Source organism: Populus alba, chromosome 8 (genome assembly GCF_005239225.2).
Source record: "Populus alba chromosome 8, ASM523922v2, whole genome shotgun sequence".
Lineage (NCBI taxonomy): Eukaryota > Viridiplantae > Streptophyta > Magnoliopsida > Malpighiales > Salicaceae > Populus > Populus alba.
In genome coordinates, this window is record NC_133291.1 from 3,196,756 (window position 1) to 3,220,473 (window position 23,718).

The window sequence follows — 23,718 nt, forward strand, 5'->3', positions numbered from 1 at the left end:
ATTCCTTTCCTTGATTTTACAAGCGAGGGTTTTTTTATTTTTCTTTTCTTTTTTTTGCGGTTGTTGGGTAAGAAGGGCCCACGGACGGGGTTGTGTCCAAGTCAGTGAGTTTATGTGGGCGCATGTCCTTTTGGCATTTTGGATCAAAAGGGTGTCTTGGTAACTGTGCTTTTTTGTATGGTTGTGTTTGCCTCGGCGTATTTTTCTTTCCTTACTTTTTTTTCTTTTCCCTGTTTTCTCTTTTTGTTACCACATTATTTTGATGGTGAGAAATTTGGTATGTTTCCATGAGTAAAATTTACATCTTGATGGTGTAAATGGTAGTAGTACTCCTCAAATAGCATGTTTAACATTGAGTTGGTGATTTTTTTTAATTATTTTTTATTTAAAAATATATTAAAATAATATTTATTATTATTTTTAAAAATATATTTTTGATATCAACACATTACAAAAATTAAAATACACTAAAAAATTAATTTAAACAAAAAAAAATCAATTTATAGATAAACAATGCTTTGAACTAAATGTCAAATATTTTTTTAAAAATGACATTCTAACAATCTAATTTCAAAAATATTTGTTCACGGTATTTATTTAGAAAGTATTTATTTGTAAGATACGCCATGCAATGCATTTTATATTAAAAAAAATGAATTTTATGTATTTTTAAGACGGGCGTCGTGTGTGACGCATCTCACAAACAAACATACTTTTAAGTATTTAAAACCATGAGTATTTACTACATTCTTTTAACCTATGGTGAAGCAAAATTCCTCGGAACATGTTTTTGTTCAGGACTTGAGTTGCTAATTATTGTGTTTATTTATGATAGTCTCATTCTCTCATTGCAATTTGATAGAAACTACAAATAAAGTCTCCACGACAAAAAAAAAAAAAAAAAAAAAAAACACAGGAGCAAAAACAGTAAATTCATATTTTTATTGCTGTGTATTTTATTTTTAGAGGGAAACACAGCAATAAAAATAAATATGCATAAATTCATACTATAAAAAGTCCCTCGAATTCAATCAATATATATAAGATATGTTGTGACCAGTGGAGTTTAATTGATTTTATTGAAAGAATAGGTTTTGAAATTGTTCATCTTCAATTTTTGAAACAGTGACTACAAAAGTTTTTATTAAGATGTTTCTCTTAAAAATTTTAAGGATGAGCAAAAAACTGATTAAACCGAGAAATCTAGAAAGAAAATCGAATTATAAAAAAAACCGATGAGAATTTTAAAAAAAACCAACTAATTCAGTTCGGTTTTATAAGTCTTTGTAACAAAAAAAACCGAATTGAATTCAAACCGAAAAAAAAACGAGTCAAACCGGTTTAAATCGGTTTTTGTTCTAAAAAAATCAAAAGCGATCGGTTTTAATCGATTTCAGTTTTTTTTTTTAAAAAAAATATTCAATTTAATTGTTTTTTTAATAAAAACCAAATCAAATAAAAAATAATTACCCTTACTTATCTTATTATTGTTGTTCTTGCTACGATGTAAATTCATAGGGCTAGTCATAATGTGCTTATTAGGGAATGAAATGTGAATCATATTTTTTGCAGGGTGTCAATTAATTTGTCTATCAACATTGTGCATTTCTCTTCGGTTTGTCACCAAGTCCCTCGAAATAAACCATTGTAATTTTTGCATGTTTATATATTTCTTGATATGTTACAATGTCCCCTTTAAATGACAAGAATGTCCTTCAAAACATGGGATTTTAAAATCAACTTTGAAGAAATTCTCGAGCTTTTCCTCTGTTTCATTTTTCAGTGTGCCCATCACACCGATGTAGATTGAAAATGAGCCTTCCAAACACATCCTCGTCATGAAGAGAGGGCAACAGAAGGCTAGTTTGGAAAGAAAGACAAACGTGACTCGATCACGAGTCACGCCTTCAGCACAGACACAGGCCCATCCCCGTCCATTACAGCAGTGGGTCGAGCTGACGTAGGCAGTTGTTGGATTCCACCCAAAACAAACCACACGTGACAACAGTACACATTCAAACGATGAGAGGACAGCTAGCTATTTTTGAACAACGTATTAAAAGAATCTAAATATATATATATATAAAAATTAATTTAAAATATAAAAAAATTTAATTTTTTTTTAAAAAAATACTTGAAATACAAAAACAACATAGCTAGTCTAATTTCCTTGTATATTTCATGTTAACAAAATAATCCATGGATAACATTGTTTACGATTATATTGTGTGTGGGGTTTTTTCTTTTCTTTAATAATATAGTTTGCTAAAAGTTTTTGAACAATAAATTAGATTGAAAGGTATTTGAGTTTTTATATAATTTGAACATCATTGTGTTCAGAGAATATTATTTTTTTATACGGCAATTATTTAAAATAGTAGTTCTCTCTTTAAATTTTTTTTTTGTACACAAGCTACTCTTTAAAATAATAAACTGTTTAGTCAAGTTTCATGATATGTATTTTTTACAAATTAATTAATATAAAAAAAATTCAACTAAAAATTTAATAACTAAAAGTTGAGATTCAATAATTAATAGTAAGTGACGAAATAAAAAATAAGATGAACTAGCAAGAAAAAAGAAATATAAAAAGAAAAAGTAATAATGGATTATAGAACTTTGTTTTTAACATACCTTGCACCATTAGAAAAATCTGGACAAAATAATTATAACTATATTTTGAAAACACTAAACAAAATTGTAATTAATCATGAATAAAATATCCAACAAACTACAATTAGGTGTGATTATAATCTTGTCATTAAGATTTTTTCAAGGATATTGACTTTATAAAAATAGAGATTCCGTATGTTCCCGTTGATCTAATCTTCTTATGTCATTAAATTTTAAATCATATGTTTTAATCATAGATATTTATAAAATTTTAAATTGAATTTTTTTATATGGTAATTAAACTGAGAGGGCGATCATTTTTAAAGACTGTAGTTATATATTAATTGTATTATTTTGTTAGCATGTATTAATTTTTAAAAAAAATTATGATACTGTGGGGGATAGAATTCTAAAATACACTCGCACGTGCCATTGCAGTAAAAATATGATTATTCTAATGAATCGATAGGTGATGGAACCTGGCTCATGATTATTATCCCGGGAGAGGACATGAGGGGCTGGCAGGGTCCAGATCCCTACAAGGAATTTTTTTTTTCAACCCCTCCTTTAATAATATTTATAATTTTAGTTTGAATAGTAAAATAATTGAAATTTTAGTCCCTTTTAATTTTATTTTCCAGTCCCCCCTAATTGCTATGTTTTCCGATTGACTGGGTTCTGGGTTCACTCGGTGCGCGGGAGGAGTTTATTCAGATCCTATCGAGGGCGAGTGCGACTCCTAACCGGGGTGAAGGGTCCCTCCTTGGGAGGTCCTTCTTCTCATGCCCGAGCATCAGGGGCACGGACGTGTGAAGGGCACTGTCCACGTGTAAAATATGGGCATATCACCAGGATCTCTAATTCGTTCAAAAAGACAGGACCTATAAGGTCCTGATTTGGATGTCAAATAAACAGTCATGCATGTATTTCGTGTGTCTCGCTATCGGCTTTAAAAAATTTCGTGAATTGATTGGGTTACAAATATATCATGTTATTATCTTGAATTCAAGTGAAAAAAAAAATATTTTTTTAATATATCATGCTAATTATTAGATAATAACGTGTCTAAAAAATACATCCAAGTCGTGTTTGACATTACTTTTCATTTCAATTCATGTTAATTTTTAAATACTGATTTAAAAAAAAAACATCCATGAAAAACTTTTGTCTTGAATCAAAAGTTTGATGCAGAATTGGATTTAGATTTTATTTTAATTAAAAGTTATATTTTTTAACTCTAGATTTGTACCTTATGCTGCATTTTCATTTTCAGAAAAAAAAAAGTTGTTTTTAGTCTTTTTATTGTTATTATTAAATATTGAATATATTTCTCACTTAACTCGTATTTATCTCATTTTTATTGTAAATAATTAATGAAAAAAATTGAATAATAATTTAAAGTCAAGAATTATTTTTCTTGTAAAATGCTAAACAAATATCGATTTAATATGAGAAATTTGTTTATAAACAATACCTGATCATGGAAAAAAATAATTGAGCTCGTGCAACTTAATGGGTGGGGTATTTTCGTAATGATGTTCAGAGAACTTGTCCCGGCAAAACAAGTGCACCTTTGCTTGGATTATACCTTAGGCAATTTGGAGTTCAGTAATTGGATTCTTGTAGCTCTACGAACATATTTAACCAATGTTGCGGGTCGGTAAACACCTCATGAATGATACAATTGAATGGTGCGAGACTATAGAAAATGATGCATTTGTTCACTCTCTGTTCAAAGTGACAGGTGATCAATCACATGCATTGTTCACGCTCTTGTGTTTTATTGTCGACGGTTAATGATTTTTATTTTTTCTACTCAAACTTTTTTTCCATGTAATTGCATCATTTATAGGCATAGTTAAAAGATAATTGAATGAGATTTATTGAGTAAGGAATGAATTGAAAGATGAAGGGCTAAATTATAAAAGATATCACATGATGGTTTCAAAGTTTTCACAAAAAACATTAACTCAAGTCCTCTAACTTTACATCATATACCTGTTTGGTCGCTTGATATTTTTGAAATTCAACTCTTGTATAAAAATTTATTTGTTAATTTTTATTCCTAATTCTAAAGAGAAAAGAGAGAAGAATTACTAGATTTTGACAGTATAAAGAGAAAATCAGTTTTGACATCAATTCCATCACCAAATGATTAATATTTGTATTCACGAGTTTTATTTTGTTAGGAGAATTCCCATTGGATGTTTTTTCACCTTGAAAATACCCAAAAAACAAATATAAACTCAAAAAGATTTTTGGTTTCGAGTTTTCGTGTTTTTTTTTTTTTATCTTTTCAGAAGTATTTATTGGTTTGTCAAGACGTTGAGGGTTTTTTTATAGGTTTTTTAGGTCAAAAATAGGTTTTCAGGTCAAAACATATAGAAATTTTTTCTGGGTATCATGGCGGCTCGAATCTAGAGAGAATCATATGACATGTTATTTGTGTTTTCTTTCAAAAAATATTGGGACGAGCAACTTATATGTTCAATTCTTTGTGTTAAAAAAAAAAATCAGGTCACAACGAAGCTCAAATTAAATAGCTAGTAAATACTAAATGGTATGTCTAGGTCAGTGTATCCCTACCCTCAAAACACTATTTCACTTGAAAAGTGTATAATGTACGATTTTTTTTCCTTTTCTATTATTTTCAGTTTCACCATTCACCAACTTGATATGTTTTTTATTTTTTAAATTATCGTTTAATATTAGGTTGTGTTTGAGAATTGTACTTTGTAAAAAAAAATATTATATTTTTTGAAGCTATATACCGATCTCATGAATTTAGTTTTTTTTTTCTCGATTTCAACTGTAACACTATATCTATCGAGAACAAGGTTTTTATTTTTTTGTTATGCTTTATGAAATTATTTCAATCTCATGATCCAGCTCACAAGGTAACGAATTAACTTGTATTGACCTAATTTTTTTTAAAAGAGGCTGCATTTTATAATTATTTTGTTTTTTGTTTCATTATTCTATACTGAGTTAGTTGAAAATTAAGTTTTATATTTTTTTTAGTTTAGTTACCTCGATATCATGACTGAGTTGTAAGAGGTTGACCCAAGTTACCTATGTTTATTTTACAATGGTTATTTTTTAATTGAATTTCGTTATTTTTTTTCGATTTGTTTTATATAGGACATCTCAATCTTGTGACCATGAGTCACGAGTTTGACGAGTTAATATAGATTGACTAAATTTGATTTTTTTTGTTAATTTTCAATTGATTTTTTTTTAATTTCACATTCCAACAACTCAATTTTTTTTCCATTTTTAATTTTTCAATATTAGGTTGTTTGAGAATTGAACCTTGTATTTTTTTTTCAATTTATTTTTAGTTTATCACTATCTCATGATTTTTTTATTATTTATTTCAACTTATAATATTGGATTTGTTGAAAATTGAATTTTAATAATATTTATTTGTATGGAGTGATGTCATATCATGATACACAGGTTGCAAGTTTATAATGTTAAGTTCAGATTGATTTATTATGAATTTTTTTTTTTCTGTAATTTTTTTTATTTCAATATTTTAATATCAAGTTAGTTGGAAATTTAGCTTCACTGTTCTTGTATTTATTTTATATGAAATTATCACAATATCTTTATTTGGGTAATGGTTTGGCAGGTTACCCATATATGGTTTTTTGTTTATTTTTTAAATTTTTATTTAAGTTTATGTTGATTAGAAATTGACATTCATATATATTTTTATATATTATATAATTGCCAAAGTTTCATAATTAAAGTTAAAAATTTAACAGTTAACTCTGAATTAATCTAATATATAAATGTTTTGATATTTAAAAATAAATATAATTCAATATATCATATGACTGAATTAATATATTTTTTTATATCATTAAAAAACTGATCCGATCTGCAAAACAACGTGGGCTAATAAACTATTATTTATCATTTGAAAACAATGAGCTCATGCTCACGTAATTGAAATTACCGTATGTTGTTATCTCCTACTTGTCATTTGTCAATACGGAGAAGAAGAGAAGTCACACGAGTGAAGGGGAAATAGGATAATACAAAGAGAAGAACACATGAGTGCGAGAGGATTAGGAATACTATTTATCTTTTTTAAAAATGAAAAATAAATTGCAAAAATCGACGTTTCAGATGCAAGAGAAAATAGATCAAAGGTTGAAAATCTGTTCAAAATAAATAGTTTATTCTTTTATTCTTTCATGCATGGTTTAAAAATTTGGCATGGCTTAATGAGTTGACTTGAAATCCCTAAAATCAAAGTTGGAATTGAATTGAAAAAAAAAAAAAAAAAAAACTTAGTGTGACTTTTTGATCTTATAAAATACTTAATTGTAACTTGTTAATTATTTTTTTATTTCTTGTTTTGATAATAAAAAGATTTCTTGTTTTGATTAGAAAGAGATTTCTCTCATAGTATGTAGTAAATTTTAAAATATTTTTTTAAAAATTCATGCACTCCTCTACCGAAACACGTAGCTATTAATCTTAGCTTGACATATAAAACCTAATTAAATTGAAGTATTTAATTGAATAAAATAAAACATTGATTATGTTAAATTTATTTTACCCAATTAAATTTCCAGTGATCATTTAACTGTTCAAACCATAACAAAACACGGAAAGATTACCAAACCGTTAGTTTCTCCAGGGAAAAAAAAAATCTCCAATCTAAAAAAAAAAAAAATCACGGAAAGAAAACTAAACTTCACGTTCATGAACAGAGGCCCAAAGGGCAAGAGAACAGAAGCCCACTACAACCAAGACATCAGAAAGGTAGCCCAAAGCAGGTCTACTCTGACTGTAGCTCAGAATGGGCTGCACCTAAACCAGTTCAGTGCTAAACCATTATCAGTCAGCAAACAGATCCCCTCTGCTTCACCGCTAATTAGACGCCCGCACCGCAGTCATTGATTTTTTCAGCGTCTAAAAGACAATCACGTAGAAGAGAGAATCGAAAAAGAGAAGGATGAGGAAGTTCGATCCATGGCCGGTATTCTTCAAGAGAGAATGGAACCGTAACTGGCCTTTCCTCGTTGGCTTTGCCATCACTGGTGCTCTCATCACCAAATTCTCTCTCAGCCTCACCGGTAAACCCCCTTGCCTTTCCTCTCTATTAAGATTTCAGATCTGGCGTAGTGATTCGTGTTTTAATCACAGCCTTAAGCTATTTTATTGCAATTTACTCACTCGATTAGAATTAATAAATATAAATGTTACAAAATCTTTATATTTCCGTCTTGCGTATAAATAACTTAAGACTGATTTAGATGACATTTCTACAGAATTAATGTTTTAATTTCCTGTTCTGTAGAGGAGGATGCGAAGAATTCTCCTTTCGTGCAAAGGCACAAAAAGTAAGTGTGCCCGCGAAACCCTAGATTACGATGATGTTGCCATTTCTTCACTTTCTTTTGTTAAAGTTTGAATAATAAAAGATTTAGCTATACTGTGTGTAGAGTAATACATTGCTTTCTTATCCTTCTCGGTTAGTGAAAGATTGCTCGCCAATTTTGAGGGTTTGCTTTGTATAGTTTACAACATTCCAAACGGGGTCAATATTGCTAGTTTTAGTTTCTAGATGTGCGATTCACGGGCCGATGAATCTGTATAGTTTTTTTTTTTCCAGTCTACTTCAATGTATGAATCTAAAGCAAATTCTGCCTTCAAAAGCTTGTTATGAAGAAGGCCTGCGAGAGTGAGGAAATGCATCTCTCTGTTGCCTAAGTATTTGAATGGCAACTATTTGGTTTTAGAACGTGGGAACAATACTTTGTCGATGTTGTTTTTTGTTAAGATTTTTTCATTTTAGTGTATAGGACAAAATGCCCTTTCAATTTTTATTTTTGTGGTTATGGATTTATTAGATGCCTCCTCTGTACATGAGTTTCTTGCATGCATGAGAGAAGAAGACGAGAATTAAGTGGATGATTTTGTAAAAGTTTTTTTCAAGCCTAAAGTTCTTAACCTGGACAATGTGGATTGCGTTCATTATTTTGTGGAGACTACCTGCATTTCTTTACGTCCTTTCTTACCTTTACCTTTTAATTTTATCCAGTTAATGATTGCTGCTAACATGTTGTCTTTCAGGCACTGATGCTAAATGAACCCTGTCTAAGATGAGCAGCCTTCTGGTAATTTTTTTGCGCCTGCTTCACCTCCTTCTCTGTATGCATAATAAATAACCATGTCCAACAAGAAAGTGGCACTTAAAGGTGCCTTCAATCAAATCTTTTTTTGATGAAGAAAAAGTGAAAGTTGCTTATCTCTAGTGCCTGAAAAACAAACATGGAACTAATCCTTGCAACATTCTAATAAGTACCATGCCTTCACAGGTGAATTTGGAAATGTGCTCTCCAGGTGCCAGATCAATGCTTATTATGAAGGGCATTTAGCTTTGTTTGAGTTCATATTTCTCCTCTTAATGTTTTGCAGAGTTTTTGTTTCAGTCTCTGTGGTTAAATAGACTGATGACTTTTGGGTAAAAGAAAGGCTTTGTCTAGTTATAACAATTTCACTGCATGCTACTGCTGTTAGCCTCTGCAATGTAACACTTACAAGTGTGAAAATAAATGCACCATGTGAAAATTATTATTGTTATTGTTATTATTTCCATGGTTTTGTTCCATAAAAAAAGGTTCAACTTTGGTGGTTGATTCAGCTGTCGCTACTGAAGGAAATGCATTCACGGGCACCACCTTTTAGAAATTGGCGAGGCTGCATGAAAATTGTGATATTAGTGTAGTCAACACATGCCAGGGACTCTTACTTTTCCGAAGTAAATGGTATAGTTTGATTGTGCTTCAAACTTAACCTCCCCGGGAACCTTGATTGCAGCTTAGCTTTATGGTGAGCTTATTAATTTCATCCAAATTTCTCATTCTAGGACCTTTAGACTGCAACATGATTTTGCCAACTCTAGATGTTGTGACAAAAACGACAGCATCGATGCCTATGAAACTTCTGATAGGCCATGAAGATATTTGCCGGCAGTCAATGAATATCAATTGGTTACGAGCAAATTCAAGAATAGTGGATATATCCAAACCTTACTTGCAAACTTGTGCTTGGATATTAGTACTCAGTATATTTTTATAATAGAGATGTAAATTGTTATAATTCATCATCTCGTCTGACTTTTTTGAATAATCTCTAAATGCCCATTTGTTTTGCATCATCGCCATTAAACCTCAACTATAGTTGCAGGCATGTGTTTTGATTTTCTTTCTGCTGCCAAATCAGTCAAACATGATCAGTGCAAGAAATGAAATCAAGAAGAATCTGAGATGTGAAATATTAAGCTGTTGTACACATGGGACACTCAACCCAACATAAAACTGGAACTACCGATTAATTGAAGAAAAGATGATTTTTTTTTCATACATTGTTGAAGCAGGGGAGAAGAGATTGATTGAGTCTGCTGAACAAGTGAACGAAGCTTAGCTGCAGTGTTGAAGATTTTGGGAATTCATGCAATAGGACCGTTGGCAATATGATTATTATTGCTTTCTGTTTTATTTTGAAGCCGTTAGTTGTGGCATTCTGGAGGTCGGTAGATTTTACTAGCAGTGGCCAGTCTCTCCTCCCTCCCTCCCTCTATTTCTTAATTTCAGCCGAAACGACTGGTTTCAAGCACCAATTCGGCTAAAGCCCAACGCCCTTTCCTATTTCCTAGTTGGATCTGTATCTGTTGGTGAGAAGGGTGAGAAGTTGGCTAGACGTAATATGAATTTTTGGGAAAATCTCCATTGTTATTCGTTCTTCTTGTGTTGTACAATTCATTTTATCAAATGTCATACAAGTCATATTGAGAGGATAGAAGTGGAGTGCAGTGTCCATGCATCTCTCATGTGGTTTCTTGAAAAAGATAAACCTAATTAAATTTAATAAATTGTTGAAACTGGAAGTGAGAAATATCATAATGCTTCCCTCTCTCGAGGCAACAAGAGCATACAGACAAGTTGAAGAATTTATAATCATTCTTCTTTGATGTCACGTCTAAACCATTTATCTGGGTGTAGCTAAAATCAGGTTGAGAGACAACAAAATTCTTGATGGAAGCTGCGCCCCAGAAAAATCCTCATGAACATCTTGGGCCCAAATATGCTATTACCAAACTAAATTAACCAACTTCGGCCTGTTTTATTTTGTTATAGTAGTTGATAGCTGTAATAATTAATAGTTTCTATATTTATAGGTGGCTGGGAGATCAAATTCATGAAAATTTCACTTGGTTCAGTTCTCTCTGGGAACTTCAAGCCTCCGTCGGAAATCCTCCTCCATGAGAGGAAGGCCATCACGCAGCTTAATCTTCGGTTCCCAGCCTAACAATTCTTTTGCTTTTGTGATGTCTGGCTTCCTCTGGCGAGGATCATCTGGTGTGTTCTCCACTCCTATGATCTCTACTTCAGGGTTGATAAGCTGCCAATGAACGTGATCAAATTAATCAAATAGGCCAAATTCATTCATGGAAAGTTTAATTGGTATAGGTATTTTTGGTTTCCAACTGAAGATGATGAAGTCTGCACAAAGACTACGACAGTAAATCCAACACATGGAAAATACAACTAGCCATGGAGCAACGTGCTAATTTCAATGTGTCCTAAAGAGAAATTATTCCAAGTAAATTCATATCCAGGAGGAGATGCAGGCAAATTGAAACTAACCTCCTTAACAGTCTCCGCAAGCTCCATCATGGTGAATTCACCTGAAAAATCAAACCTTGGGTTAATAAGAGTGACAGTTTCCATCTATTTCAACTTTCATGAGATAGGTCGCTAAAGAACACCAAGTGATTTGTTACAGAGCTTGAAGATTAACCTGGATTTCCAATGTTAATAGGCCCAGTGTTCTCTCCTTCCATAAGCCGGATGAGGCCATCAACCTTCAAGTATTTGAAATAAAGATGAAGGGCACACGAGTAATTAAGACCCAATCATGACAACTAATATCATCTACCATCATTTAATGCAACGAAAAATTTCTAGCCTACCATGTCAGACACGTAACAGAAACTCCGGGTTTGGGTTCCAGGTGCTTGAACAGTCAAAGGCTCGTTACTGTATAAATTCACCGAACAAGTGCCAGTAAGATAAAAAGCTGTGACAATAACTTTTTCAAAAAATCACAAGAGCTGCTCTTGTACCGACTTACCGGATTGCTTGGGCTATGAAATTGCTGACAACACGACCATCATCAATGTTCATTCTGGGTCCATAAGTGTTGAAAATTCTGGCAATTCTTATCTCTGGCATAGGGGAAAAAATAGTGAAGATGCTTTAGATGTAGGAAATCACAGAGAGAGAGAGAGAGAGAGTTGAGTGAATATGTTTTGAACATTGGAAAATCACAAAAAGAAAAGATAACTGTTTCAAAATTATCTCGGGGAGAAAGGGAGAGAGAGCTACATACCTATCCCATGCTGCCTGTGATAATCAAACATCAGAGTTTCAGCCACTCTCTTTCCTTCATCATAGCAACTTCTGACTCCTGTAAAAATTAGCAACATATCCACAAAAGTTAATATGCATTGGAAGTGGTACAAAAAGTATTTGTCCTGAAATACAGTATATAAGGCATCTTCAAAGAAATGAACAGTTTGATGAGGAAGGCTTTTGTTCCTGAAGGAAAAACATAGAAATCTAACACACCAATTGGGTTGACATTTCCCCAGTAGCTCTCATCCTGAGGATGTACAAGTGGATCTCCATAGACCTCGGAAGTTGATGTAAGCAAAATCCTGTTTGCCAATTAATGTAAGCTTCAGTAACAAAGGATCATCCATTATGAAATAATAACTGCGAGCTAGAGTAGCAGTCTCAAACCTTGCTCCAACTCGCTTGGCAAGTCCCAACATATTCAATGTCCCAATCACGTTTGTCTTTATGGTCTGTCATGCATAGAAATTTTACAGGTCAAATGGCAATTCAATGGTCAAAATAAGGATTCAGAGTCACAAGAACTTAGAGAGGGAGAAGTGAACAAATATATAGATAAGGACAGGAGCATGATGTACACAGGCATACCTTTACAGGATTATATTTGTAGAAGATTGGGGAAGCAGGGCAAGCAAGGTGGTAAATTTGATCGACCTCAACTAGCAATGGCTCAGTGACATCTGCACAGAAATAAAGCAACATCAACATGGCCATTTTAATTAATGAACAATAGAGAAAGCAAGACATCATTGACATGCATTGGCTTTGCACTGCTGGAGACGCAAGAAGTTAAAAGCAACAGTACCGTGACGAATGAGCTCAAATCTTGGATGACCGATCCATTTCTTTAGGTTGTCCTTAGAGCCAGTGAAATAGTTATCCGCCACAATAACCTAGGAGACGTAACAAACATAATTCAGAATAGACCAACCATGAAATTCAAATATTACTCACAAATTTTTATATTCTATGAATGTGTGGAAATGCTTTCCACTTGTTATTGGATGGACAACTGTCTGTTCTTATTGAAGCAAAACAGGCATAGCCAACTCATAAAAACCTGTCAATCTTCTTGAATATCTTCAGATGATTTTGAAACAAGATGTGCCTACCTCATTCTTTTCATTTTCCATCAACCTGTCCACCAGGTGTGAACCAATAAATCCAGCTCCTCCAGTGACCAAAATCCTCATATTGGACTACCAAAAAAATAAAAAAATCTTTTATTAAACAGAAGGGGACGCCATAGTGACTGCTGAGAAAAAAAATATATGTTTCTGATATTACTACCAAACAATTACCCTCTATAAAAAAATCTCAATTAAAGCACGAAAACATCCACAATCAAGTGTTAATGCACGGGTACTTTTCAGAAACCCTTCCATGATGGGAAAATCTACCATTGAAAAATTACCGATCCTCAATGAACTCAAAATCCAGAAAGTAAAACTAGATTGCATCTAACAAGATCTAGCAAACATGTTCTCTAAATTGCACTCGATTTTAATATTATAACTTCGGCGTTCAATTTTAATATTGTTACTTCTTTTCCTTGCAATCCAAAACTCAATGCAGCATGCATTGCAACCCAAAAAGAACAGATATAGAGAAATAAAAAGTAAATCGCAAATTGGATGTCGATGTGTAGCTTGAAACAAATTTATCACGATTTTGTGCCATGCAGATCATGGATCATACAAAAACTTAATCGAATACCAGAGAAAAAACAAAAAGATCACAGCATTTATAAATGGAAAAAAAAGTCAAATAGTTAATACCTGGAAGTACTTGGAAAATCTTAAAGGAGATGGAGTTGGAGGAGCTTTTGTTGCAGAGTTGTGATTTCCATTCGAAGCCTCCTTGGCCATTCTTGTTCAATTTCTAAACAAAATCAAGAGATTAAAAGAAAAATCTCAATCTACATCAATTTCACAAACAACCCAGAAAAAGAAAACAGTAGATGATCATCAGATGCATAAACAACCCAAGAATTAAAAACTCAAAAACCTCATATCAAACCACCCGACTAGCATCAATCCAAAAAAAAAAATCAAATCACCTAAGTGATGTGAAAAAAACGTCAAAATCTCAAACTTTGCTACAAGCCATGAAACTCAAGACTGCAGCTTTACATAAAGAGTTCAATTGTAACCAAATTGGCTTCAAAATTTAAGGTTAACAGCTAATTATGAAAATAAACAGACTGACAAACGACACCAACTAGTGACGGAGAAGGAGAAAGAGAAAGACGCATGAATTAAACGGGACTTCGAAAACACGAGAAGAACAAAGCTTCAAATGCAATAACAAACCATACCCCACCGAGATTTTTAAAAAAAAAAAGAAGAGAAAAGAAAAGAAGACCTCAGATCTGAATCTCTCACAATCCCGCATCCTTTTCTTTTCGACAAAAGAATAACAGAAAAAAAATCCCAAGTGATTGAGAATTAATTACCAGGATCACTTTTGCAGCAGGAAGAATTCGAGAGAGGATTTTATAATTATTATATTTATTTTGATGGGACTTAAAGATATGAAGGACTATATATATAGTGTTCGATGTTCGATTGAGGTTGAGTTAAAGCGAACGTCGCTGTTGGTACAGGGAACTTGTTTGATTTCCGATTAAAGAGTAGGTACACGTCAGATTAAGGTTTTTATCTCTTTACTACGTTTGTCATAAGACATGCATTCGTTTACGTCATCCTGTTAATTATCCTGGATCATGGAGTTTGGTAAGGTAGGGCGAGTCTACGAGATCCGTGTGGTCACGCAAGTCTTGATATTCCCACGTGACCTATCCTCCAACATCGGTTCATGGGTCCATGTTTTCGTGTTCCACGATGAGACTGTGTTTATTGATTAGATAATTAATTTATTTAAAAAGTATTGAAAATATAGTAATGTTTATTTTTAAAAATATTTTTTATTTAAAAATATATTAAAATAATATTTTTTAATTTTAAAAAATTATTTTTGATATCAATGTATTAAAATAATCTAAAAAAATAAAAAAATTATTAATTTAATAAAATAAAATAAATTTAATAATCTCTGTGAGAGTTTTGAGTTTTGTTGAATTACTCTTTTAGAATTTTTTTAATGTTCTTAATTATTGGAGTTATTCAATTGTTAAGTAAAAATTTAAGTTTGAAATTGTTATTTTAAACAATTAATCCTGTTTTATTAAAACATCTAAAATTATTAATTTAATACCTGGATATCAAATTATATAATTTACAGTACACAAAACAATATTATTTTAGTAAATTATTGTACTTGAATGAAATTATTATATAAAAAATGAAAAAAAAATAAAACACGAGAGGAAGATTATAAGAAGAAGAGACAAGATTAAATTAAGAGTTATCATAAACGTTTTGAAAAAAAATTAGAGGGTCAATTTGACCCCTTCTCTTTCAAATACCCCCCTCGATCTTAACCCATGTACCACCAAAAATTTCCTTCCATCTCTCATAATTTTTTTTTCCCTTCCTGCTTTACTTTCTGCTTCGCTGCAACTGCTTGCATTATCTCTCTTCTAGGGAAGAAAATGATTTAGCAGAAATCTGGGTTTTGATTGGCTGAGACCACTGGTAGCTGGTGGTCTAGCGACCATGTGATTTTTAACTCGGACAGCTAATGATCCAGGAATGATTCAAATGAACTCTCCGTTATTTATCTGCCACGTAAGATACAGCACGGTTTTTGGAAAAATGTTATGCCTTGTACGTGCCAACATTATCATCCTCGTCAGATCCAGACCCATCACACGTCTTCACTCCGAAAGTATGACCTACCAGTCTGCACCCAAGAAAGAAACCATTACCGACCGATCTCTACTCACAGCCCATCACGTAATGGCAATATATTAATTGTAGTCCTTTGGGAAATATTCTTATTTGTTCAGCGTATAAAGTTCAATATTCTTGTAATCTTCCATGACAGGTGCTGATCATAACAAATTCAAAAAGGAAAGTAGAGAGAGAGAGAGAGAGAGAGAGAAGATGGAAGATTGTTATGTATGGACACAAGCTGGCTGCATGACGGCGTCAACAATGACTGCTGGCGGCGTCAAGGATGGCGGCAAGGACGGTGGGCAGTGGCTGCAAGGTGGCAATATCGGTGGTTGCCATATTTGACCAAAGTTGGAGATAATTATCTCCTACCTCTGCTATAAGAAGAAGCTGCCAAGGAGAGCCCGTGTAACACAAAAACAGAGAGAAACACAGAGAGAAAACAGAGAGAGAGCTAAGGAGAGTTGAGTTGAGTTGAGAAGATTTTCTCCTCCTCCTTGTATTGTTGTTTGTATTGTTTGTAAAGCTTCATTAATACAAACCAGTAGCTCCGTGGAGTAGGCAAGTTGCCGAACCACGTAAATTGTGTGTGTTTGAGTTCTGGAAATAACCCAACAACTGGTATCAGAGCTTGTTCTTGAAAAAGAGGGTGTTTGATCCAAACTCAAAAATCAAAGTTCTCAAAACGTGTTTTTTGAACATACCATCGTGTAGAGGACAACCGGACGAATCCACTGTTGAAAACCCGGCGAATAACCGACGTCCTGCATGCCCGCACGCGCCCACACGCTCCGAAGCAAGCACTGCCCACGCGCACCAACGCGCCGTACGCGCGCCACGCTCCTTCCTCGCCCGGTTTTCTGAAAAACGGGTCGGGTCTGACCCGCCACGTCATCAGGTCAGACGGTCAACAGACACGTCATCCTGCCACGTCAGCTTACTAATCGGCTGACACGTGTCTTAATCAGGACCGTAGTAGTTTCGATCCAGTGCGACTCAGGCCCTAATCTGCTGACACGTGGCGTAATCTACACCGTTTCTGAGTTTTGATCTGGTGCGACGCAGGCGGTACTCTGGCTGACACGCGGCTGCATCTGAACCGTCCGTTAATCCAAAACTTCGATTGCTAAAATCTGAGCCATCCGAAGTCCGATTGGGGTGATCTCAGTGTCATTTCAAAGGTTTTTGGCCGTTCCGGACACATCTGTAAGGTCAGATTTGGGAAATTTGAATCGGAGAAGTAGTAAAAATGGCAGATGAAATAAAGGCTGCTGGAATTGAAAAATTTGACGGAACAGATTTTGGATACTGGAAAATGCAAATTGAAGATTATTTATATGGGAAGAAACTTCATCTTCCCTTATTGGGAAGCAAACCAGAAAAGATGGAAGAAGAAGAATGGCAACTTCTTGATAGACAAGTTCTGGGCATTATCCGGCTATCGTTATCAAGAAGAGTTGCTCATAATGTTACGAAAGAAAAATCCACTGCAAAATTGATGGAAGCCTTGTCTGGGATGTATGAGAAGCCATCAGCAAATAATAAAGTGCACTTGATGAAAAAGTTGTTCAACTTGAAGATGGTCGAAAACGCTTCTGTGACACAACACCTCAACAACTTTAATACCATCACAAATCAATTATCATCTGTTGCGATTGAGTTTGATGATGAGATTCGTGCACTCATCTTGCTAGCTTCACTTCCAAGCAGTTGGGAAGGCATGAGGACAGCCGTGAGCAATTCGGCTGGAAAATCCAAACTGAAGTATGATGACATTCGAGACTTGATTTTGGCTGAAGAAGTGCGAAGGAAAGACTCGGGTGAAAGTTCAAGCTCAGGATCAGCTCTCAACATCAACACTCGAGGGAGGAGACACGATAGAGGCTCATCCAGAGGCAGATCAAAATCCAGATACAGAAGTAAAAGCAAGTTTGGATCCAGAAAGCAGGTTGAATGTTGGAATTGTGGCAAACCTGGTCATTTCAGTAGGAATTGCACAAAACCGAAGAAACCTGAAGCTGACTCTGCAAATGCTACCACAGATGAGGTACAAGATGCTTTAATTCTTTGCTGTACATAGTCAAATTGATGAGTGGATTCTTGATTCTGGTGCTTCATTCCACTGTACGCCACACAATGAAATGCTGGCAAAATTATGTTGGAGGAGATCATGGTGTAGTCTATCTGGCCGATGGAACACCACTGAATATTGTGGGTATAGGAGATGTGCAAATCAAGACAATGAATGGATCTATATGGACCTTGCAGAATGTAAGGCATGTTCCTGAATTAAAGAAGAAGTTGATCTCTGTCGGACAACTTGATGATAGTGGTCATTCAATACTTTTTGCTGGAGGAATGTGGAAAGTATCAAAGGGAGCAATGGTTTTTAGCTCGTGGAAAGAAAAACCGGCACCCTGTATATGACCACAAGATTTGCAGACATCATCGCCTCAACTGAAGCAGAAAATCAAAACACAGCTATGGCATTGTAGACTTGGCCATATGAGTCAAAAGGGGATGAAGATACTTCAGTCGAAGGGAAAGCTGCCAGAGTTAAAAAAATGTCGATCTAGACATTTGTGAAAGCTGTGTTCTTGGAAAACAGAAGAAGGTCAGTTTCTTGAAGGTTGGTAGGACCTTACGACCAAGAAAGCTAGAACTGGTACACACAGATTTATGGGGACCGTCTCCAGTAGCATCACTTGGAGGTTCTCGGTATTATGTGACTTTCATTGATGACTTCAGCAGGAAGGTATGGGTTTACTTTCTGAAAAATAAATCTGATGTGTTTGAAAACATTCAAGAAATGGAAGGCTATGGTTGAGACTGAATCAGGTCTAAAGTTGAAATGCTTGAGATCTGATAATGGAGGAGAATACATTGATGGAGGTTTCAAGGAGTATTGTGCTGTCAATGGTATCAGAATGGAAAAGACCATTCCAGGCACACCGCAACAGAATGGCGTTGCTGAACGGATGAACAGGACCATCAATGAACGAGCTAGAAGCATGAGGTTGCATTCAGGGTTACCTCAAACATTCTGGGCTGACGCAGTTCATACCGCAGTTTACTTGATCAACCGTGGACCATCAGTTCCTTTGGAATTCAGACTGCCCGAGGAAGTATGGAGAGGAAAAGAGGTACGAATCTCTCATTTGAAGGTCTTTGGATGTGTTTCCTATGTTCATATAGATTCTGATGCTCGCAACAAGTTAGAAGCCAAATCCAAGAAATGTTTCTTCATTGGCTATGGAGATGAAGAATTTGGATTTCGGTTCTGGGATGATCAGAATAGAAAGATTATCAGAAGCAGGAACGTGATCTTCAATGAGAAAGTTATGTACAAAGACAGATCAAGTGAAGAAACAGAGATGGCTGATTCAGATACAAGTCCACAAAGATCTGAATTCATAAGATTAGAAGGGCTTCCCGATGTTACTAAGCAGAACAACAATCAAGAGTCTTTACAAGAAGATTCAAGCACATCTGTGCCCACTACCACACAAGAATATGCGGAGCCAATTGAACCAGCTGTTCGCAGGTCTTCGAGGACGATAAAGCCCCCACAACGGTTCACACTTTTACTGAATTATATTTTGCTGACAGATGGTGGTGAACCGCTAACTTATGAAGAATCCTTACAAGATGGAAACTCAAGCAAGTGGGAGTTAGCCATGAAGGATGAGATGAGTTCGTTGCTGAAGAACAAGACTTGGGAGCTAACAACATTACCTGAAGGAAAGAAGGCCTTGCACAATAAGTGGGTTTACAGAGTGAAGACTGAGCATGACGGAAGTAAACGGTTCAAGGCAAGACTTGTTGTCAAAGGGTTTCAACAAAAGAAAGGCATTGACTACTCTGAGATTTTTTCTCCAGTTGTGAAGCTCACAACAATCAGAGTTGTTCTGGGGATAGTAGCTGCAGAAAATTTACATCTTGAACAGTTAGATGTAAAAACAGCATTCCTTCATGGTGAATTGGAGGAAGACATTTACATGCAACAACCAGAGGGGTTTGAAATGCAAGGAAAGAGAGAATCAAGTCTGCAAGCTACAGAAAAGCCTATACGGTTTGAAGCAAGCTCCAAGACAGTGGTACAAGAAGTTTGACAACTTCATGTGCAGTTCCGGGTATACAAGATGTCAAGCTGATCATTGTTGCTATGTCAAACATTTTGACAACTCCTACATCATTCTACTATTATATGTAGATGATATGTTGATTGCAGGATCCAGCATTGAGGAGATTGATAAGCTGAAAACAGCAGTTGTCGAAACAGTTTGAAATGAAGGATCTGGGAGCTGCTAAACAAATACTTGGAATGAGAATCATCAGAGACAAAGACAAAGGCATACTAAAGCTCTCACAAACAGAGTAATGTCAAGAAGGTTCTCAGCAGGTTTAGTATGGATAATGCTAAACCAGTAAGTACACCACTGGGGAATCATTTCAAGCTCAGCAAAGATCAGTCACCAAGAACTGAGCTAGAAAGTGGATACATGGATAAGATTCCATACGCCTCAGCTATCGCTCTTTGATGTATGCTATGGTCTGTACCAGACCTGACATTGCCCATAGCAGTGGGAGTTGTAAGCCGATATATGAGCAATCCTGGAAAGCAGCATTGGGAGGCGGTGAAATGGATCATGAGGTACTTAAAAAGGTTCATCGGAAACCTGTCTTAGTTTCACAGCTGGTGGTTTTAAAACTTGAAGGTTTTGTAGATGCTGATCTAGCAGGAGATATTGATAGCAGAAAGAGCACTACAGGATATGTATACACTCTAGGAGGCACTGCTGTTTCCTGGAGTTCTACCTTGCAAAAGATCGTCGCTCTTTCAACAACAGAAGCTGAATATGTTGCAGTCTCGGAATCTGCAAAAGAGATAGTATGGTTGCAGAGTTTCCTAAAGGAATTGGGCAAGTTGAATGGAAAGGTACTTTGTATAGTGATAGTCAGAGTGCAATCTTCCTTGCCAAGAATCCAGCATTTCACTCCAGGACGAAGCATATTCAGATCAAATATCACTTCATCCGACAATTGCTAGACGACGAGCAACTAATGCTAGAGAAGATCTGTGGAAGCAAAGAATCCAGCTGATATGTTAACCAAAGGTGTTACTCTTGATAAACTGAAGTTGTGTAAAGCTTCAGTAGGCCTCCAAGACTAAAAGATGGATATAAAGCCATTTGTGTCAAGTGGGAGATTGTTATGTATGGACACAAGCTGGCTGCATGACGGCGTCAACAATGACTGCTGGCGGCGTCAAGGATGGCGGCAAGGACGGTGGGCAGTGGCTGCAAGGTGGCAATATCGGTGGTTGCCATATTTGACCAAAGTTGGAGATAATTATCTCCTACCTCTGCTATAAGAAGAAGCTGCCAAGGAGAGCCCGTGTAACACAAAAACAGAGAGAAACACAGAGAGAAAACAGAGAGAGAGCTAAGGAGAGTTGAGTTGAGTTGAGAAGATTTTCTCCTCCTCCTTGTATTGTTGTTTGTATTGTTTGTAAAGCTTCATTAATACAAACCAGTAGCTCCGTGGAGTAGGCAAGTTGCCGAACCACGTAAATTGTGTGTGTTTGAGTTCTGGAAATAACCCAACAAAGATGATATATTATATGCAGGAATATGACGCTGCATTCCATAATTTCACCACTTGAAGGGGAAGCATCCTACCTATTTGGTTGTTCTTGCAACAATCTCCACCGAGAACAGGTGGCGATAGCGACTAGAAAAATACAAGAAGGAGAAGAAGAAAAGAGGTGTTGATGTGTAGGAATGCACTGTATTCTAGTATTTTACCATTTGGATTAGGGGAAGCATCCTACCTGTCTGGTTTCCGACAGCTAGAGTGACGCATCGTGTTGTTGAAGCCTTTAAGGGGCTTTCTCATGTTGCGATCACGCAAAGCTCGACCTTGAGCAAAACTAGGAAAAAAAATACAGAGCTAGTAATAATTCAATTCCTGCGAGATAATAACTCAGTGCCTTAATTATCTACGATTATCAATCCCTTAAAGGCCATTTTAGTTTTTTTATAGCATGATTAGAATATATTAATATCCATAATTTTATAATTTCAACTAATACACAAGTTAAAAAGGTCTTTTAAAAAATAACTGAATCCATGACAGTTCAACAGCTTATTACCTAACATTTAACAGGAACACTAATAACATTCAATACAAAAATTAAGTTGTGAATATAAATATAAAAACACGATACTGAATAATTTAAATAAAAGAAACTGTGCTTTACCCAATAAGAAGTTGTGTGAAAGCTATTTTACCCATAATTTTTTTAGACTCAGTCCGGTTCGAAACCCGAGTTACCGGGTTGTTCGGGACAATTATTTTTTTTAATCAAGATTATATTGTTTTAGTGAAAAAAAAAAGAAGTTAATAGATTACAACTGGGTCATGCTAGGTTTTTTGTTCAACCCGATTCGATTCTAGTTTTGAATTCAGAGTTGACCTGTTGAGCCAGATCGGATTTCAAAACTATGATTTACGGAGGAGGCTGTTTTTTAGTGGTGAGAATTCCACCCGAGGAGACCTGCGCTCGAATCCCAGCAGCCACATTGTTTTTGTCTTTGGATTTTAGCATGCAGCAATATAGACTTTCATTTCAAGTAGTTCTCGAACTTGCTTGCTTGGATCATTCTCGATGCATGCTCCATTTCGTTTCTTTCGTAGCAGCTCGATATCTATTACACGTATACAAATAAAGTGAGAAATTTGAAGCCATATTTTATCCACTTGTCGAGTCTGATGTTTTTTAATTGTCAAGTCAACATGTTCTTCCATCAATTTTCCTGGCTACTTTTGGGTATTAGCAATTTAAAAAAAAAAAAAACATTTGTGAAATAACCTACTTAAAAAATTAATAAAATAGCACAAATTATATATATTATGATTAAGAGATAAAATCTTTTCTTCCGCTGGCTTCCATGCCAACATTTTCCCCTTACTTTGCTAGCAAGTCCCAAGCTTGCAGCCAAGAGTTAATAACTCGAGATATTCTTAATCAGCACAAAATATTATTTAACCTTTCTCTATCCAATATTCTTAATTAATTTTAGCTGTAAACATGAATATTCTTTTTTACGCCCCCATACATAGATTAAAATTTTTTACTTAATTTCATATATCTGCACTTGTTTTCTATACTCAAATTGAATTTTAAGCCTCCTTCACGTCTCTAGATACACATCGCATATATATTTTTTCTATTTATATAAAAAAGAGAAATTTTTGGGAGATAAAACTTAACCTTGAAAAGAAACCTAAAATTGCCTTTTTTAAGATTAAATTCTACCCTTTAAAAATAAACACATTTGGACATTAAACAATGTTTTTAAGTACCCCAATCAAAAAATTGCCACTCTTGGGCTTTGCCTCTTCAAAAAAAACATAACGTGGGCCATTAAACCCATGTAACACACACGACCCGTGATTACAAAAAAAACCCATCGACTTGCATTTGAAAGCAGCTGCTGCTGCTAGAAAACAGAGAGATCGCGAGAAAGAGAGAGTCCAGGAGACCCAGAGACAGAGAGCAGTTACTCCCGTCGTCTGAGATCTAACCATTAGTTTGCCCTTTTCGTTTCGGATCTGAAAAAAAGGTATGTTTTGTAATTTTCTCTATTATTTTCAAGTTTCAGAGTCTTCAATTGTGATAGAGATCGTAGATCCATATAATCAAAACAAACAATTGCATTGAAGGTTTTTCGTTTTGCTTTTCTCATCTTTTTAATTTATGTTTAGTTGTATTCACATGATTTTGAAAGGAGGAAAGCAGGTCTGTTATGTAATTCATGACATGGTGATTAATAAATAAAACAGTACGAATAGAAATCATAATT

At 34.8% G+C, this 23,718-nt stretch overlaps 2 protein-coding genes across 4 annotated transcripts; one reads left to right on the forward strand and one right to left on the reverse strand.

Annotated features, from left to right (window-relative positions):
• The first annotated feature begins 7,460 nt into the window (after positions 1 to 7,460).
• Positions 7,461 to 9,216, forward strand: LOC118052174 (ATP synthase small subunit 6, mitochondrial-like). 2 transcript variants are annotated; one of them, XR_004688143.2, is made up of 4 exons: positions 7,608 to 7,706; positions 7,931 to 7,973; positions 8,707 to 8,750; positions 8,952 to 9,216. XR_004688143.2 is itself a non-coding variant. In XM_035063026.2 (2 exons), exons 1-2 carry the CDS (start codon positions 7,586 to 7,588, stop codon positions 7,975 to 7,977), a joined length of 168 nt encoding a protein of 55 aa, XP_034918917.1. In that variant the 5' UTR covers positions 7,461 to 7,585. The 2 variants fall into 2 exon arrangements, 1 of the variants encoding a protein (XP_034918917.1); XM_035063026.2 differs by lacking the exons at positions 8,707 to 8,750; positions 8,952 to 9,216 and having other exon boundaries at positions 7,461 to 7,706; positions 7,931 to 7,977.
• A 1,291-nt stretch (positions 9,217 to 10,507) lies between these two features.
• Positions 10,508 to 14,661, reverse strand: LOC118052173 (UDP-glucuronic acid decarboxylase 6). Of its 2 annotated transcripts, none has more exons than XM_035063023.2 (13): positions 14,509 to 14,661; positions 13,832 to 13,934; positions 13,166 to 13,252; positions 12,859 to 12,946; positions 12,642 to 12,733; positions 12,441 to 12,505; positions 12,267 to 12,355; positions 12,028 to 12,105; positions 11,770 to 11,863; positions 11,609 to 11,675; positions 11,437 to 11,500; positions 11,283 to 11,323; positions 10,508 to 11,037 (listed from the first exon to the last, which is right to left on the reverse strand). In XM_035063023.2, exons 2-13 carry the CDS (start codon positions 13,919 to 13,921, stop codon positions 10,852 to 10,854), a joined length of 1,041 nt encoding a protein of 346 aa, XP_034918914.1. In that variant the 5' UTR covers positions 13,922 to 13,934; positions 14,509 to 14,661; the 3' UTR covers positions 10,508 to 10,851. The 2 variants fall into 2 exon arrangements, with proteins under 2 accessions (XP_034918914.1, XP_034918915.1); XM_035063024.2 differs by having other exon boundaries at positions 14,418 to 14,533.
• Positions 14,662 to 23,718: the final 9,057 nt, after the last annotated feature.

What these genes read in the sequence shown, in the direction of transcription:
- LOC118052174 (XM_035063026.2), top strand. Translation starts at nt 7,586, where the DNA reads ATGAGGAAGTTCGATCCATGGCCGGTATTCTTCAAGAGAGAATGGAAC. An exon ending in ATTCTCTCTCAGCCTCACCG is followed by an intron (nt 7,707 to 7,930) that starts GTAAACCCCCTT and finishes CCTGTTCTGTAG; the next exon opens with AGGAGGATGCGAAGAATTCT.
- LOC118052173 (XM_035063023.2), bottom strand. Translation starts at nt 13,921, where the DNA reads ATGGCCAAGGAGGCTTCGAATGGAAATCACAACTCTGCAACAAAAGCT. An exon ending in TCACAGGCAGCATGGGATAG is followed by an intron (nt 11,864 to 12,027) that starts GTATGTAGCTCT and finishes CCCCTATGCCAG; the next exon opens with AGATAAGAATTGCCAGAATT. An exon ending in TCTGTTACGTGTCTGACATG is followed by an intron (nt 11,501 to 11,608) that starts GTAGGCTAGAAA and finishes AAATACTTGAAG; the next exon opens with GTTGATGGCCTCATCCGGCT.